Genomic DNA, 19311 nt, shown 5'->3' with positions numbered 1-19311 from the left:
GTATCTAAGGTCATCCTCAAAAGAAGGGCATCTGGTTGTGTTTTAAACAAATAATGTCTAGAATCGTCATGCAGGTACTTGGGATAACTGATAGGGTTGCAACAGCCCTTCAACTCCAAAGCTTTTCCCATCACCTACATTCTAAATGTGACGTCAGTGGCAGCTCTCTGCCAGGCTGATGCCAGTAACTGACTGCAGCTTCACTCCGACACACTCAACAAAATCAAAAAATCCAGAAAGATGATCTCCCCAGTGCAACTGTGCAGAAGCCAAACACAAGGTCACAAATACTAGACTGGAGATAAGGGGAGAACCCAGGTTTGTTAAATCCAGCCCTTCAAACAGCTTGATGGTGTGTAAGCTGTCAGTTACAAGAAATATGACTTTTAATTGGTGCCTGCAGGGTGTGTGCTGTGTTTGTGACATAATCTTTGATTTTGCAACTTCATGGAGTGGATGAGGAAGTTAAACTTTATGAAAGTCTACTACAGGAAAGAACCAGCCTGTGACAGGAGTGCTGAGCAGTGTTACTTCCAGAGCTGAGGGCGCAGGCAGGGCAGCAGCAGCGGATCTGGAGAGTGGTAATCCAGGCTGCTTCTCTGGTGCAGTGATCCATCACTTCCACAGGCCAAGCTGACCATGGCAGGGGAGGAGCCAATGAGGTGAGAAGATCCCATAATATAAATCTCTGCAGGTGGCCGATATTATTGTTGTTGGCAGGGAGACACAGATAAAGTGAAAACAGAGGAGATTGAGTAATGAGCCATGTATTTGGTGTAACTTTTAAAAGTTTCAAAACCTAATTGTTCAAAGGGGGCGGGAGAAGTTAGGGGCATATCAGCAACGAGGCGATAGAAAATTATCGCTGCTTTTGCGGCCGTTTTCGGCCGAAGAGCGGCGATAATTTTATCGCCTAATTAGCAAGGTCACGCTAACGCGTGAAACCTTGCTTTAGCGTCAGAATTCTGAACGCCCATCTTTGCATCTCTAATGAGATGCAAAGTGGGTGTTCCTGACCTAACATGACAGGAGAAATGTCGCTAAGCGACATTTCTCCTATCATCAAGCCCCACGCTATGAAGCATAGCGGCAAGAAAGGTAGCGATAACCCCTGTTATCGCTACTTTCCTTACTCCTGCTTCAGGACTGACGTAGCCATGATATCCTATGGAAGGAGGATATCATGGCTAAGTTTGTGAGGCCCTATCATCAAACTAACGCCACATTGCGTGAGATTATCGCTGGGTTTCCAGCGACACGTTAGGATTTTTATCGCTTTTAAGATAAGCATTGCTAATAGCACGCTATCTCAGCGATAAAAATACACGCTAGCCGGCGATAATTATCCTAGCGCTAAGTGCGCTTAGCGATAATTATCGCCGGTTGTTGTTGATATGCTCCCAAGTGTCTTGAATTTAAAGGCACGCACCCTTTCACAGAAAGCATTTTACAAAATAGTAGTTCGTCAAATAGGTGAATTATCAGAAAATGCGTGTCTATGTTTTTGTTTGGGTCTCTATTTTCACCCCTGCCATGATTTCCTTCTCTTAAATGGACAAACCCTTCCTTCAAGTGAAACCACATAGGGAAACATTATTGTTCCCTGCTGGGTGTTCCCTTGTTGGTGGCACACAAGAACCCTGCTCTATTATCAATCCGCTGTGTTATGTTTCTTTGACCGTAGATGGAGTGAAATGTCTTTTGTGGATTAATGGAAAGTTCCCTTTTATATTATGTGCTGGACCAGATCAAAACCAGCGACAGCTGGCGAGAGGAGCGTCGGATCAGACACATAAAATAAGCATCGGGATTTTATTTGAGGCACTGCCCCTAACTTATACATCATTTTTATAGTAGGGACTATAAAAACAAACATCAGTTACTAAAATGTACCTGGAGAGACAGAGTAGCAAACTGGTTATGGGTCTTTTTTGCCTCTGGTAGCTCAAAGTACATTTTTCTACGTACTCCCGTTTGCACGACTGTTAACAAGAATCTGAGTTCACCATTAAGTCAAGTAAGAGCAGCTCCTGACACCTGTTTCACTCTCGTAGAGTTCATCAGAGAAACATAGCTTTGTCTCGACACGAGCGGGCACCCACTGTAGGGTAAAACCAAACAGCCTCAAACGTACAGTGCTGCATACATACTCTGATGAGCTCTAATGAGAACGAAGCACAGGTGTCAGGAGCTGTGTTTATATATTCAAAGGTGAGTTGGTCGTCAGGTTATCAGCTCAAAGCTGTAATACTGTGCCTGGAATGGTAAAAGGCATTTGTCATTTTTCACCTTGGTCTCAATAGCACTAGTCAATCCTATGCTTAAATTCTTTGCTGCAAAAATTGCAAAAAGAAATGTCGCTTTTCTAGGTCGGCATGGATGACACTGTGCTAATCCTATGCTTAAAAACTCTGCTAGAACAAACAGGCTATTTGAGGTAAGTTCGATTTAGAGTGTCGCTGGTGCTGGTGTTGTGGATGTGCGACTGTCTGCGTAACCCCCAGAACTACCCAGAGTTCTTGTTCTGATTTATACATGCGCATTAGTCAACTTGTGTGGCTTAACAAGGCGTCGAGTCATAATTAGCTACTCAACGATGAACGGCAACACAGAAAAAGCTGATTTTACATTTACATGGCAAAATAAAGGTCCTAATAAACAAAATTCCTCCAATAGCTTGTCATTTGTTGCGTTAAAGTGAGATTTTTCTTGTATTTAATTGACCATAGAAGATCAGCCTCCTGTAAAAGCAAGTTATGAAGTGATAGTTGGTAGTAATGAGCCAGCAAGATATTATGGGGCATATTTACAAGCTGGCGATAAAACATTATCGCCGCTTTTGCGCCCGTTTTCGGCCAAAAAGCGGCGATAATTTTATCGACTAATTAGCAAGGCCACGCTAACGCGTGAAACCTTGCTTTAGCGTGGGGATTCCTAACGCCCATCTTTGCATCTCTAATGAGATGCAAAGTGGCCTTTCCTGAACTAACATGACAGGAGAAATGTCGCTAAGCGACATTTCTCCTATCATCAAGCCCCACGCTATGAAGCATAGCGTCAGGAAAAGTAGCAATAACCCCTGTTATCGCTACTTTCCTTACGCCTGCTTCAGGACTGACTTAGCCATGATATCCTATGGAAGGTGGATATCATGGCTAAGTTTGTAAGTCCCTATCAGCAAGCTAACCCCACACTACGTGAGATTATCGCTGCGATAATCTCACGTTTAGGCAGTTAGAGCTAGGATTTTTATCGCTTTTGAGATAAGCGTTGCTAATAGCACGCTATCTCAGCGATAAAAATCCACGTTACCCGGCGATAGTTATCCTCACGCTAAGAGCGCTGAGCGATAATTATCGCCGGGTGTTGCTGATATGCCCCCTTGTTTTTTTCCTGCATTGTGGATCATGTATAGTTTTGTGTTATTTTGCTACCTTTACTAACACATGCATGTGAATTTTGACAGCGAGTCCACTGAAGTTGGGAGTCCAGAAAAATCATTGGAACAATACAATTTGCCTTCCAACCTGCACAACTCAGGTAAATCACAAACTGTTTTGCTAATGTTTTAGGTAAACTTGTAAAAGATACTGCAAACTGCATTAAACAAGTACTGTAGCTCCCATAACTGGTTTTGCTTTGCGGCCGTACAAACCATAACTCACACACCAAATGTAGTACTGATGATCTCACCCATGTTGAAACAGATTCAATTACAAATTCTCTAAATGAGCATAGACAAAGCTTGAATGTTTGCAACAGCTCATGCCTTTAACTCCAGAAAAATGTACAAAGAGGTCTTTGGATCAACCCTCTTCAGCCAATGGAATTAAATCTAGTTTAGAGACTTTACTTTACCTTTAATTGGTGGAGCAGATATACATATATCCACAAGTAGACAGTGGCGGCTGGGAAGTCCGCAGATTAGAGAGGCAGAAAAAAAGGTTTAAAACATTTTTTTTAAATTACATACATACAATTAAATACACAAAAGAAATGAAAAGTTACTCACTATGTTTTCCAGAGCCACGCCCTCCTCTCGTCTTCTTCTCCTGACGTATAGTCCAGCTGGGCTTAGCCAATCCTGGCATTCCATGAGAGCCGTGCCAGGATTGGAGGGTGCAGCATCTCTCACTGCTCCCTGGGACACTGGAGGCTTGTGTAGGCTCTCAACCCGGCTATCTATCACAGTGGGGTTCAGAGGTTTATACTGCGCATGTCAGGCAGACCACTAATCATGCCACTCAACAGGCCCCACCCTGTCCTGACATTCGGTTCAGGACGGGTTGATAGACAATAAAATGGTAATTATTTAATTTCATTACCATTTTATTTTTAATCTCTGGGGCAATTAAGTGAGGGGACACTCCTACGCTCAAATGGAGGAGCCGCCCCTGCATGTTGAAATGAGCACTGCAAAGTAGCCCAACACCACATCCCCTTGCCTCCCATACCGCACTGGAGCTGTTGTAGGCTGTGGAGACACTTAGGAGCATATTTACTAACCCTTTTGTGTCACTCTTGAACCACGCCACATGGGGCACGAGCGACACAAATGTAAATTAGATTTATGAAGCCGTGCAAGGCCACCATGCATGGGCGTGCGTTGCTTCATAAGTCTCAAGTAATGTTAAGCAGCGCACATCGCTGCATTGCATTACTCTGCGCCAGGGAGACGTTTCAATTGGTATTGCGGGGGTGTTCCCACACTACATCCATGGATTTTGATTCATTGCCAGATTTACAAGAACAGCTCAACCTGGGAATGCGCCAAAAAGATACGCCTCCCCAGGAGAGGCACAACAGGGAGAAATATCTTTATTTCTCCTCGCTTTTCCTCTTTCTATGTGTGCTGAATTCTGCAGCACATATAGAAAGAGGAAAAGCCTGTCAGGATTGTTTTTGTGCAAGAAGGTGACCCTTACTGCACAAAACAATCCTGCATGCAACGCAGGCACCCTTGCACCGTGGTGCATGAGTGCCTGCATCGGTGCTAGGCTGCCAAAATGGCGCCAGCGCAAGGCAAAGGCCATTTGGGAGAATATGGCGCATTCTTCCCCTTTCCCTGTGACACAGAGCAGCACAGCAAGGTGACTTGCTGCGCTTCTCTGTGCCACAAAAGTTATAAATATAACCCTTAGGTTGTAGATACAGGCACAGCCCTGGCATAGAGATAGTGACTGGAGAAGCATTATTTGCGCTCAGCACTGGAACGGCATCTTTGGTACACCAAAGTGGTTTACTACCAAAATACTGATATTCACACTAGCAAAATATCTTGGCCATATATTATGTGCAATGTACTATAGTAAGATATTTTGGCATTTTGAAATGAAGATTCATGTATTTAGAACTCTCCTGTGGTAGGCTGTTGTACGTGCCTGAATTAATATTTGATATGATTGTGGTCTGTTGCTTCACACAATCTATCAGTATAAAATGAATAATGACTTTCCAGAAAGTGACTTACAACTTCAGGATGATGGCATGCACACAGCTGACAATACATGTGAGACTCACAAGGATGAAAAAACACAAATCACATACATGTTCTTCCCTTAGGAGTCTAAAATCAAACACTAAAACTTCAAAACAGTCTAAGCTCCAAACACATACTGGTGAACATTGTGCCTCAAAAATTAAGTATGATATGTGACCACTGGCAAAGTCAAGCTGGAACCTGAACCTATATATAAATGTATGTCCCTGGCTTATCCTGACATGTGTTTGTCATTCAAAGGACAACACGTTCACAACTAATGAACTGTAAAATACCAAAATATATAGAAACTTAGGGCCACATGTATGAAGCCTTTTTCGAGTTCGCTAGTGGGCCGATTTGCAGAATCGGGCAATTTGCGAGCCCAAAAAATGCATTTCACATTTATCAACCCAAATTGCGATTTAGGGCGTCCCTTCCTAATACCGAATCGCAGCAAGTAGGTGGTACCCATACACAAATGGGAAGGGGTTCCCAAGGGACCCATCCCCTTTGCAAATGTGTGTAAAAGCATTTTTGAGAGCAGGCAATGGTCCCATGGACCACTGCTTGCTCTTAAAAAGTTACAGGAAAACTTTTCATGTTTCTTCTAAATGCAACCCGTTTTCCTTGTATACTATAGTGGTGGGTTCTAGGAATCTCAAATCTTCTAACCACTAAGGTAAGGGCCAGGTTTTATCCAGGGTGGACAAGTTCTCTACCTGGGTTTGCTCCTCAATTCGGGCCTCATCTGGAAACCGCTTTTATCTGAAAATAGAGGGGCCCTCCAACATGCAATTTCCTGGCTCCAAGATTTTACAAGGTGCATTGGGCATAAGTCCCCTAAACTATTACTTGATGTTTATAAATCCAAATGCGTTCCGTTGGCCAACTTTGGCAGTGAAATTTGGGGGTATGCGAACACTGACTGTATTCACGTGCTAGAGAACAAATTCCTCAGAAACTTACTAGCCACTGGTCAAGGAATCCTCACCGAAAATGCACATGAAGAGATAGGTATGCCATATATTGTAGATTTTGTTCGGGGGTTGTCCTCTCTTAGGGCCTCATGTAGGTAGCGAAATACCGGTCGGTAACGGCCGATTTTCGGTAAATATGCCGTTACCGACCGGTATACAGACAAGTGAGATGTAGGAGTCCAAAAACCACTTTTCGGTAAATATGAGGCGGTAAATACCGATTCATAGTTACCGAATACATAATTAACGAATCGGTAAACATGAAGTGGTAAATATGAAGTGGAAATAATTAAAATGACATGTAGGAGCACTCGGTAAATAAGAAATCCAGGAAAATCGGTAAATAAGAGTCGGTAATTAACACGGATTGAAAGCAGGTGGTAACCAACAGCAGTGCAGCTCAGCAATCCCAAAATGCAACAGCGTGGACAGCCTGGCAGCCATGCACGTCATTGCAATGCGCCTACGTCTACAGACAGCAGGACTGAGGGTTTGGCGACGGAAGGAACGCATCCACAGACAGCGCATCACACTATTCCAGCTGCCTGATGCAGAGATACATGAGAGGTACAGGCTACACCCCGAAACCATCATGGACTTAATCAGGGACCTACACCCACTCCTGGACCAGCCAATAAGAAGGGCGCACGCCATACCCCCACATGTGCAGGTGCTCTGCAGCCCACATCTGCTGGCATCCGGCATTTCGCAGGTGGTGACAGCTGCGGTGGGTGGTGTATCCCAGAGTTGCCTGTCCCGTTCCTTCAGGAATTTATTCCCCCATTACATTGGCTGCATTGATGGGACACACATCCCACTCTGTCCACCAGCTGACACAGAGCACATCTACAGGATCAGGAAGTCCACCCACTCCATCAATGTGCATACCGAATGGAATGATATTGTGAAAGGTCCCGTGGGTGGCAGAACCAAAAGGTGCGCGTATGCTATTTACAACGAGGTCTGCAAGTTGTCGCACAGTGAGGCGGCTTCCAGACTGAGAGCCATTGACCAAGCGAACATGGAGAAGGCCTAAGCCGTTATAGATATTAGCACTAGCACTCTCACTCCTAGGATGCATGCATGAGACTATGGGCACATGCAAGTACACGGCGCATGCAATGTACAAGCCCCGATTTTGGCGTGCGTCCTACGAGGTATCCCAGTGCCTGTGATTACACCTTCTTTCACTGTGCTTGCAAACGGTATTCATTTAAATATGATAAATGATGTTTGCTGCGGGATGTGAGTGGTAATCCCGTACATAACTGTCTCGCATGAAGTTGTCTGCTGCAATACTGTTCTTATTCCACCCCCGCATGGGCGGCGGGATGTTTCCATCTGACCTTCGATTCCAACCTTGAAAGCAGAGTCCAACTAGTTGAGCAGAATAGAGCGCCATTGTCCCACAAACAGGTGCCTTTGACTTCCCTCGTGAAATATTTGTCCTTCACGTTGCTACTACGCGCACTGAGGAACAGGCGCTTCTGAATACTGACCTCCCCCTGCATTTCGGCTCTTTGATCCAAAGTATTATCAATGCCTCGTCCACGACCGGCCTGGCTCAATTTGTTTGAACATGTGGGGCTCGGGTCTCGTGACCTCCTTCCACACTATTTTTTGTGTAATTTCGGCATTTTACATTCACTGTTCCCGAGCATCTTTGGAGGTGTTCCGCTGCATCTGGCGCTGGTGGAAGGTGTGCTGCTTTTACTTTTCATACTACGGAATGGCTGCTCCTTCTGTGCCACACGAGCGCCTGTCCCGTCTGCATCTTCTTCGTGATAGGATGCTTGACTTCTATGGTACTTTGCCATTGGCGACTTTGAGCCTGGCTTATGGATTATCCTTCAGGTATTCCTACTTCACCTGCGTACAACCTGTATTGCACTGCCTGGATTGTCCCTTTGAATGGCCTCTGGATTTGTGCTTGACCAACATGCTGTCTCCGGTGCCGGATTTCGATCGACTGATGCGGCCCTTAGTGTCTCACGAGTTGTCCTGTTATGGTGTCCGGATCATGGAGTGTGGAGCGGCGCTTGGTATCCTGGGTAATTGGGACATCTCAGCGGCAGCCTACGACTTCTTGTCCATGAGCTATTTGGAGGAACATTCCGGGTGCCCTCAGATTGTGCTAGAGGCTCCGTTGGTTGGAGCACACGTATGTTCCTTTTCTTTACTCAATTGGATGGCTGAGACTTTTAGTGGCCCTGAAAATGATTGGCTGTTGGAAGCCGTGGCCACATATGCTGCCTATACATTCATGGATTGACTGGATAGTCGTCCATTGCGCCTGTGCTACTGGACAGCACCCTGGCGCGACATTCATTTCTTTTATTTCTCGTTTTTCTCTTCCTGATGGTCTGCTTGAGTTGTTTACTATATATGCATTGTGTTTTTTACAATTGTATGCTGCAATTAATTGGACTGTAGGACTTTGGCGCTGCATTGGTTATGCCCTGTCCTGCTCTGACCAAACTGAACTCTGCGTTCTCTCTTTTCTTGCCTATTACATATTGCTTCGCTCAAGGGGGCGTGTAGTGAGTTCTCCCTGAATACGAACATGCATTGTTCAGTTGGCATGACCACGTTGAATGTTATGTAGCCATATTTGTGTCTTTGCACACGACACTGCGTTTACATGTTCTTTCTTGAATAAACTGCTGACTCGAAAATTCCTTCAGACGAGTGCATTATGTTGTTCCCATCCCAAGCACTGCGCAGCGACCTTGGTCTGTACATGCTGTGACACACAGTCTGGAATTTTACACAATGCATGTTTTCCACTCTAGGTTGTTCGACCCACGATTTAGCCATGGCACACGCGCAGCTGCACATACCTGAAAGTTGGTGCTTTTAATATCACAGACATCATGTTTATTATTCAGACCGAAGGCGAGCCTTCCTGCGAGGAGACTCCTGATGCTCCTGTGATGTGATTTCACTGAGCTGATCTTTGAGGTATGGGGTCCCCTATTCAAGCCTGAGAGACCTTCTATGATGGCATGATTGTGATATTGGCTACTTGGTTAAGGGTAGGTGGTAGTATCCTCGGTATTTTCCGATTCGCTAAATACCACCTCGGTATTTACCGAATCGGTGGATTCCACCTCGGTATTTACCGATTCGGTGTATTCCGATTCGTAATTACCGAATGTTACCGAATCGGTAACTGTTACCGAATTTTTACCTACATATAACTTACCGATTCTAATTTACCGATTCGGTACGGCTCGGTATTTACGAACCGGTAAAATTTATTTACCTACATGAGGCCCTTAATGTGGGGTTCGGTTTGGTATAAAGAGGATCTGCATTTTGCAGGATTATGCTACAGGATTGTTCGCATTTAGAAAATGTAGCTCATATGCCTTGGTTGCAATACTTCAAAAAAAAGATTGCTTTATTTGAAAGCATTTACAGACATGCTGGTCTGCTGACCTCAGCAGGCTACCATCCCTGTGATTATTGTGATTCCTAGGGGGTCGCAAATTGAGATCTACCTCATTAATATTAATGAGGTAGGACGGTTTGCGACCCACTACGAATCAGTAAATGAAACTCCTGGTGTTTCATACATTGGACATTGCAATTGCCTAATTGCGATTCTCATGAAATCGCAATTAGGTAATCGCAATTCCCAATGTTGACACATGTGACCCAATGTTATCAATAGAAATGTGAACTGCCAACACCTAACAGGAAAGCACTGTTTTACAGAGTGTTGTGACCTGTAACATCATTTCCTATGCACACTGCTTTAGTACTGCTTTCCTGACATCACGGATGTATGACGTTACAACGCATGCTTTTACAACGCATGCTGTTACAACGAAAGTTTTACAACGCATGCGATGTTACAACGCATGCTTTTACAACGCAAGTCTTTACATCGACATACACTAGATGGCGTGCTGACATTAGAAATGTGTAATTTACTATTCTAACTCCAGTCCACGTTGAAGTAGGGAAGGTGTTTGGATAGTAAACTACACTATTTCTAATGTTAGCACGCCATCTAGTGCAAGTCGATGTAAAGACTTGCGTTGTAAAAGCATGCGTTGTAACATCGCATGCGTTGTAAAAGTTTCGTTGTAATGGTAGTGCGGTGTAAAAGTTGCGTTGTAAAGGTTGTTCCCCTGACATCACTGGCATGTGTAGAAGAAAACTCCGACTTCACGTTTCAGTTGAGCCTGGAAGATAATTTAATGCAGGAAGAGTCTGTAAATCATTTCCTGCTTTGCTGAGTTGCTACTATCTTCATTGCTTGCATGATATTTTAAATAACTTGCATACAACATGATTCTGACATTATGTGATGCTGTTATAGAAGTCAATTATATGTTATTCTATCTCTGTGGACAGCTAGATGATGTCACCACTGAAGTAATGTATTCCACATTATCTGGCAAGGACGGTGGTGTAGATGTTGGTCTTGATGCTCCTGTTCTAGTGTGATAATGGCATGCTGGCTAACTCCACAGCTGCGGTACCACCAGTACACGAGATTTCAGCTCTAGCAGCCCACCACCTGTACCACCCCCTTCCCTGTCCTGTGCTTTCTTTCATTCCATGTATTCATCGAATCCTGTAATGCATTCCATATCTTTAGAGAATAAAGCCTTCCTGCATCTGAGATCCACCCCCTGTTGTTGTACTCCATATTCCTGTGCTTGCCAATATCTCTGGGCTTCATGTCCTGCCACCTGTATTTATTTGACATTTCTTTCAAAAGTCTTTGTTGGGCAACAGGGCATTCATTTTAGCACAGATGTTTTTCCAAAATACATTTATTTTTCCTGGTGAAGTTTGTACAATTACAGGTTCTACGCAGAATAATATTGGACAGAGCCAGTCATGGCATGGAGTTTGTTCTGCACCAAACAGAAGCACCGACAAAAACACAGGGCTGAAATCCCAAGGTCTATTTGCAACTAAGACACTGTTATGTTATGTTATGTTATGGGGTATTTCTTAAGCGCACAGCTACTCCACAGAGTGTCCCGGTGCGGGCCTGACCCCAGCACAGAGAACGAACCAGAATAAACTGCCACATTATTTTTGGAAGAGCCAAGTCTTCACGCCCTTTCGAATGTTGAGAAGGTCGCGTTCTTGCCGCAGCATAAGAGGGAGGCTATTCCATAATCTTGCTGCGACCACCTGAAAAGAGCGGCCGCCCTTACGAGAAAGGAGAAATTTGGGCACAGTCGTTAGTTGTTGGAAAGATGAGCGTAGTGTTCTGGAAGGTTTATAGAGTTGAATTTTATTTCTGAGGTATGGGGCTCCAATTTTATTTAGAGCTTTAAAAGTTAAGACCAGGGATTTAAAACAGATCCTCTGTCTTACTGGAAGCCAATGTAAGGCGCTCAAATGAGAAGACATATGGTCTCTTGGCCCCACTGTCAAGACTGCCCTAGCCGCTGCATTTTGAACTACCTGCAGACGGTTTAATAGGCAGTTCGGAAGGCCCAGATACAGCACGTTTACATAGTCCAGTCTGGACATGATCAGAGCCTGGACCACAGTTTTCCTGTGTGCAATTGGGAGGAGGGGGAGGAAATTCCTCATCGTTTTTAGCAGTCCGAAACACGTGCCTGCCGTGGATTGGACCTGGGTTTTCATAGTCATATCTGAATCCATTTTTATTCCTAAATTTTTCACCGTAAGGGCAGGCTTCTCTGGGGGTGAGCGATTTTGATGCCATTCCTTGTCCAGGGTGTGTCCAAAAAAGATAATTTCTTATTTGTCCGAGTTACAGAGTAACTGATTTTGGTTAAACCAGTTGAACACCTCGGTCAGACAGATGTTGATTTTATTGCCATCTAGCACCTCCTTCTTACCACATGTGAAAAGTAATTGTGTATCGTCAGCATACGATATAATTTTTGCCCCATATTTTTCGGCCAGAAAGCCTAGGGGGGCCATGTAAATATTAAAAAGGGTGGGGCTCAACACCGAACCCTGTGGGACCCCTACGTTTAAAGCATGAATGGGACTAGAGAAAGGCGGGGCCCAAACTGTTTGCTGACGATTTCCTAGGAAGGAGGTGAACCATCTAAGAACCGTGCCCCCTATGTTACTCTCCCTCAATCTCAGAAGGAGCCGATCATGGGGCACGGTATCAAAGGCTGCTGATAAATCCAGTAATATCAGCACCGCCTTTCCTCCGGTATCAAGTGAGTTTTTAATAGTCGTGTCGTGAGGGTTTACACAGAGAAGAAATGTGCAGTATCATTTGGATGCCCAGATTAATGCTGTGCAAAATGTTTAGGGAGACTTTTAATTGTTCATGTTGCTACACTTTAAAAGATTCATGTACTCCAAGTCTTGTCAAGGAAAAATGAATGGACAGCCAGTACATCGATCCAAAGCGATGCTCAGCACGGTTTCAAAAGGCCTGGAGATAAGAAGCACATGTGCTAGTAATGGTGAGCCGGGTGACCTGCTGAAATCGTTGGTGGATCTATGGGCCCCTGTCTTAACATTACACATAAATGCAGCCATTAGAGGCCCGCTCCCAGAGGCCTGGAAGCATTCTCTTATAATCCCGAATCTTAAAAAAGGGGACAGACTGGACCCTGCACGTTATATTCCAATATCTTTAATCATTATTGAGGTGAAGTTAAGAGGGAAAGTTATACTGGAAAGGCTCATTAATTGGGCCAACGAGGAAGGGATCCTCTCAGACCTGCAATATGGTTTTAGACCGGGCTGTGGCACAGTAGAACAAAATGGAAATCTGCACCTTCTGACCCATAAGTAGACAAGGGCTAAGGGAGGCTCGGTCCACTTAGCCTTTATGGATCTCAGCTCAGCCTTTGACTGTGTCAACGTAGGCAGGCTATGGGCTGAGCCGAGGTGTCTGGGGGACATACACAGAGATCTCACAGGGGTGGTTAGATTTGGCCCAGATGGGGAATGCACTCAATCCTTCAAACTAAATGAAGGTGTTAATCAGGGCTGTATTCTCGCCCCCCTCTTATTTAGTACGTATATTATTTGCCTAGAGGGGGTTTTCATTGAAATTGAAGCTGACGTCCTTAAAGCTGGGGGTAGAGCTATACCAGTTTTATTATACACAACGATGCAGTTTTATTTGCTCATACAGCAAGGAGCCTGCAACATTTACTAGATGCCTTTGTTGATTTTATGTGTAGCATGAACTAACCACAAATTTCAAAAAATTGCATACTATGGAGGTGGGTTCTGGGAATGTCAAATCTTGTAACCACTCAGCTAAGGGTCAGGTTTTATCCAGGGTGGAACATTTCTCTACCTGTGTTTGCTCCTCAATTCGGGCCTCAGCTGGAAACCCATTTTACCTAAAAATAGAGGTGGCCTCCAACATGCAATTTCCGGGCTCCAAGATTTTACAAGGTGCATTGGGCATAAGTCCCCTAAACTATTACTTGGTGTTTATAAAGCCAAATGTGTTCCGTTGGCCACCTTTGGCAGTGAAATTTGGGGGTATGCCAACACTGATTGTATTCAGGTGGTAGTGAACGCATTTCTCAGAAACTTACTAGCCAGTGGTCAAGGTATCCCTACCGAAAATGCACACGAAGAGATAGATATGCCATAAATTGGAGATTTGTTTGGGTTTGTCCTCTCTTAATGTGGTGTTCAGTTTGGTACAAAGAGGATCTGCATTTTACAGGATTATACTACAGGATTGTTCGCATTTTGTCAATGTGGCTCATATCCCTTGGTTGCAATACTGTAATTTTTTTTTAAGGAATTAAGGAGCCCAGGCCTATATTCTAACCCTGGAGGAATAACAAAAAATGGCTTTGCATGGGTTAAACAGACCTTTTTCCAAAGAGTGGCAATTGAAAGGGAAAATTCTGCCTTGACAATATAGACCATTTGTAACTATGCCCTAGTTAAATCTGTGAGCAGATTAAAACCCTATTTCCTCCTGAATATTTCAAACGGACAACAACATCTTTTAACATTTCCAAAGTTAGATATCTTTCACCAGCTGTTGTTTATGGAGGTGGCCTGGTACAAATCACCTGATCTGTGTGTTTGTAGTTGCCATATTTTTCTCCATTTGTGACTCCATGCATTTTGTACTTGTGTATCCAATGTTTTCATACTCATGCCACAAGTATATCAGGCCTCTGTTGGTCCCGGCACATTGTAGGCAAATCAGACCGACATATCTTTATTTACAGTTTCTAGTGTCACCAAAAGCATGTTTCTCTGTTTCCTGTTTTTTTTCTGGTTTCCTTTCGACTATCCAATAAGACTGCAATGTAGAGTTCTTGTTGCGGTTGAGACAAAATGGGCCCTTTTAGCTCTATTTATTTGAACAGTTTTTAAATTGTTCAGATCATTTTACATCTGATGGAACTCATTTGAGGTTTTATTTTGTATTGTTGCTGCCAATCATGGCTATGTTTACTTTTAAATCTACTGTTGTTGTATGTGGTATACACTTTTATGATTTTCCCATAAAATCGAATAAAGTTTAATGAACAGATGAACTGAATATGTGATAGTAAACACAAGACTGGACACAAATGATGACTGTGTCTGTGTAGTAATGCCGCCAAGTGAGCTAACAAGAGCATTGATGGTGGCAGATTGAACTCTCATATTTATTGTGGCACAGATGGTGTCAAAGGATACTTAACAGTAGGCGACTGTGAGCATGTTTTTTTTTCTTATAGTAACCGTGTTTACCCACCCTGTGGATATTAGCAATAATAGTGATAGAGAGAAGCATGGATGATACAGGCACTGGCACCAAAATTGTGGACACCGAGGGCCTGATTCACAAAGGTAAATTTAGAACTAAAGTCTAATTTTAGATCTTAAGTCTATCTTTAGACCTGAAGTCTAGCTTTAGCCTTTGAAGTCTAAGTTTAGACCTGAAGTTTAGGTTTAGACTTCAGGTCTAAACTTAGACTTCAGGTCTAAGTTTACCTTTTTGAATTGGACCCTGATTTCTTATGATTAGATGATAGCAATGAGAGCGATAGAAATGGAATAAATGCAATGGTCATTGGTGTTATTTCCTTCCATAGAAATTATCTTGATGCCGCCGCCTCCACCATACCCAGGACTCGGTCCAGAACCCAGCAGCGTTCCCCCTGACCTCCAGTGGAGGTAGGTTTGCTCCTACCTTTGGATTTCGGTTTTCAAATGTCTCGCCCTGGTCTAATGTACTGGAAACTATATGTTTTGATATTACAGGTTCAGAATCAATTAGCAGTACTAAGATGCTGGATAAGGACACTTTAGTGTGATAACCATATGCAAAGTCTGAATGCTGACGTAGGTATTTGACCAGATGTGTTTTGTGATATCTCTACTATATGTTGATTCCCCTTTGAATATTTCCTTAATGTTTCAGCAAATAGAAGTGAAGTAGACATCTTAAATTCCAACCAATTATTTTACAGCACATTTGGCTTAAGAATTCAGGCATTACCTCTAAACTGTCCTGCTCATCCACCTTGGCCTATATACTTGTCGTAAGCCTTAAGTTGCAAAACATTTTATCTCAATTCTGTAACTGTGACAGCATGTTACCCTGAGTATCTCCACACGCGTTGGAGAACAAACCCATACACATGTCATGTTGTGACACCATTAAAAACACACACTGCAAAGGATTCAGCATTGTTTCTACAGTGAACATGATTTCATATACATTCGGAATGGACATCGGATCACTAGAGGGGCAGAGCGAGCAGAAGGAATATCACTCACGCTTTGAATGCCCAATGATGTTACGGAAAGTGAAATCATGTCATTTTGAGCTGATCACAAGCAAGAGTGCTGCATGATATGCCAGTGTTTTGCTTTGCTATGAAAAAAAGTGTAACCATAATGTGCCAGGAGTGCAGCCATCTCATACCTAGGAACAACTTAAAATGCCGGATACAGTCATCATATGCCACATACAAATTCATAGAAATGCCATTTCCGTAATTCTTATTTTAAGGCATGTTCCAGAAAGAACCATAACAAGCACTGGAAGAGCCAATAGACCTCACCTATGCAAGAGCTATTGCCTTTGCCAATGTGTTTAAGCAATGTTGTACACCAACGTATCTGCAGTGCAGCATGGTTAAAAGTTAGTGGCATAGAGGAGAGTGGCATAGAGTGTTGCAGAGTGGAATGGCATAGAGTGTGTGCTGGAGTGTTATAGAGTGGGGTCGTTTAGAGTGCCGTACATTTAAGTGGTGTGCAGTAAAGTGGCCTGGTGTAGAGTGCATTGGCGTACAGTGTCGCAGAATATAGTGGTGTAGAGTGCAGTGGCATATATTTCAGGGCCTACAATGCAGCACTGTAGAATGAAGTAGCATAGATTATAGTGTTGCGTAGTAGAGTGCAGTGGCGTAGAGAGCAGCAGTGCAAGTGGATTGGTGCAGAGTAGAGTACCATAGAGTGCATTGGTGTAGCGTAGAGTGTTATAGTGTGCAGTGGCTTAGAGTGCTAAAGAGTAGAGTGGCATGGAGTGGTTCAGAGTATAGCGCTGTAAAGTGTAGTGCTGCAGAGTGCTGTGGCGTAGCATGGAGTGATGCAGAGTAGAGTGGCGTTGAGTGCAGTGGTGTAGAGTGTACTGGCATAGAATGCAGTAGTGCAAAGTAGAGTGGCATAGAGTGTAATGTTGTAGAGTAGAGTGTCATAGAGTGCAGTGGCATAGCGTGCATTGGTGTAGAGTGCAGTGGCGTAAAGTAGAGTGGTGGATAGTAGAGTGCAGTGGTGTAGAGTAGAGTGGTGCAGAGTAGAGTAGTGTGCAGTGGAACAGAGTGGCTTGGAGTGGCATAGAATAAAGTAGCGTGGACTGCACTGGTGTAGAGTGCACTGGTGTAGAGTGCAGTGGCATAGAGTGCAGCGGCGTACAATGCAGTGTCATGGAATACAGCGGCGTAGATTAGAGTGCAGTGGCATAAAGTGCAGTGGTGCAGAGTGGAGTGGTGCAGAGTAGAGTGGTATAGAATAAAGGTATGTAGAGTGCAGTGGGGTAAAGTGCAGTGGTGCAGCAGAGTGCAGTGACGCAGAGTGGAGTGACACAGAGGGTCTTGGTGTAGAGCGAAGTGGTGCAGAGTGTGGTGGCTCAGAGTGCAGTGATGCAGAGTAGAGTGGCATAGAATGCATTAGCAAGAGTACAGTAGTGAACAGTGGAGTGGTGTAGAGCTCAGTGTCATAGAGAGGAGTGGCACAGAGTTGAGTAAAGCGGCTTAGAATGCAGTGGCATATAGCACAATGGCATAAAGTAGATTGTTTCAGAGTAGAGTGAAGTGGCATAGAGTGGAGTGGTACATGGTAGAGTGAAATGGCATAGAGTAGAGTGGCATAGATTATAATGGCATAGTGTACGTGGTGTTGAATGCAGTGTTGCAGAGTGGCATAGAGTGCAGTGGCGTAGAGTAGAGTTGTGCAGAGTAGAGTGGAGTGGTCTAGACTAGAGTGGTGTACAGTGTAGTGGCGAAGAGTGCTGTGGTGTAGTGTTCGAGTAAACAGAGCACCACGAAGCAGCTATAGACTCCAGAGTGTTGAGACCCTGACGGGTCATAAATCCTGAGTGATTGATTGATAGAGTAGAGTAGAGTGTGCAGTGGCATAGAGTAGAGTGCAGTGGCGTAAGAGTTAATTGATTGAGTGGAGTGGTGCAGAGTGGAGTCGAGTGCAGTGGCATAGACATCAGTGGCATGATGTGGTGTAAAGTAGAGAGGCGCAGAGTAGAGTGCAGTTGGGTGGAGTTGTGCAGAGTAGAGTGGAGTGGTATAAAGAGGAGTATGCATGGTGTGGTAGCACAATGCCATTACAGACAACACATTTTCATTTGAAATGACCATTACATTTTCACAGACAGGGTTACAGATAAAACTATACAGAACACAAACGAAAATGTGTGGAAATGGTATCACATAGTGTATTGATTTGCTTTAATCATATTAAAGTATTTGTTTCCAACACACTTCAGAATTAGCAAAAAACTAGGGGTGGGCAGAATTGCCAGAAAATGATTCCACAAGTTCCTAGAAATTACATTAAATTCTGCGAGGTTCCACGGAATTCTGCAATGGGTGGAGTGGACATTTGGTGCTATTATCTTAGCACAAAATGCACCCGTACGTCAAAAAATGGATGGATTTTGTGCTAAGAAAATGGTGCAGCTAAGTACCCCTCAGTGTCCTTACATACACTGCAGTGAAAACTGAAGAGTATGTAAGGGCGCCACCGCTGAGTGGTATACAGTGGTTTCTACACTTTAGAAACCACTGCAAATCACTCTGCAGTGCATACCCTTGGTGCTCTTACATCACTGCAAATTATGTAAGGACACTGAGGGGTATGCACTGCTGTGCAGTGATTTTTAAACGGAGCTGGAAGAGGGAGCAGTTCCTCTAGGTGTACAAATCACTGCTGATTAAAGTTTAATCTACAATGGCTTTTAAACACAGGGGACTGCTTTCTCGTCAAACCCTGTTTAAAAATCACTGCAGTTCATACCCCTCAGTGCCCTTACATACTCTGCAATGGTCATTGCAGAGTATGTAAGCGCATAGAGGGGTATGCACTGCAAAGCGATATGCAGTGGTTTCTAAAATTTAGAAATTTATGTAAACCTATGCAAGGGCCCAGTGCAATGCATACCCCTCGGCAACCTTACATACTCTGTAAAGTATGTAAAGGTACTGATATGTATGCACTGCAGTGGTTTCGAAAGTGGGCCACAAGAAGGAGCAGTCCCTCTATGTTTAAAAACGACCTCAGTTTAAACTTTAATCTGCAGTGATTTTTATTAAACATAGAGGGACTGCTATCTCTTCCAGCCTTCTTTAGAAACTTTGTTTGTCCGGTGGAACGGCGGAATTTATAGCTAATTCC

General features: G+C 43.8%; 1 protein-coding gene across 2 annotated transcripts in view; it reads left to right on the top strand.

Moving 5' to 3' along the window:
* Positions 1-505: 505 nt before the first annotated feature.
* The window catches only part of LOC146797468 (protein SSUH2 homolog), a 121011-nt gene continuing 102205 nt past the window's right edge, over positions 506-19311 (top strand). Inside the window, exons 1-3 of one of the 2 annotated variants that reach the window (XM_085627558.1) lie at positions 506-662; positions 3467-3540; positions 15492-15573. In XM_085627558.1, coding sequence (XP_085483684.1) covers positions 640-662; positions 3467-3540; positions 15492-15573 — 179 coding nt within the window. In that variant the 5' untranslated portion in view covers positions 506-639. The remainder of the gene's footprint in view (positions 663-3466; positions 3541-15491; positions 15574-19311) is intronic. The other variant, XM_085627559.1, reaches the window with a different exon arrangement.

The sequence above is a fragment of the Triturus cristatus genome, chromosome 9 (assembly GCF_964204655.1).
Source record: "Triturus cristatus chromosome 9, aTriCri1.1, whole genome shotgun sequence".
Classification (NCBI taxonomy): domain Eukaryota; kingdom Metazoa; phylum Chordata; class Amphibia; order Caudata; family Salamandridae; genus Triturus; species Triturus cristatus.
The sequence above is the reverse complement of the archived record's forward strand: the minus strand, read 5'-3'. Positions and strand labels throughout refer to the sequence as shown.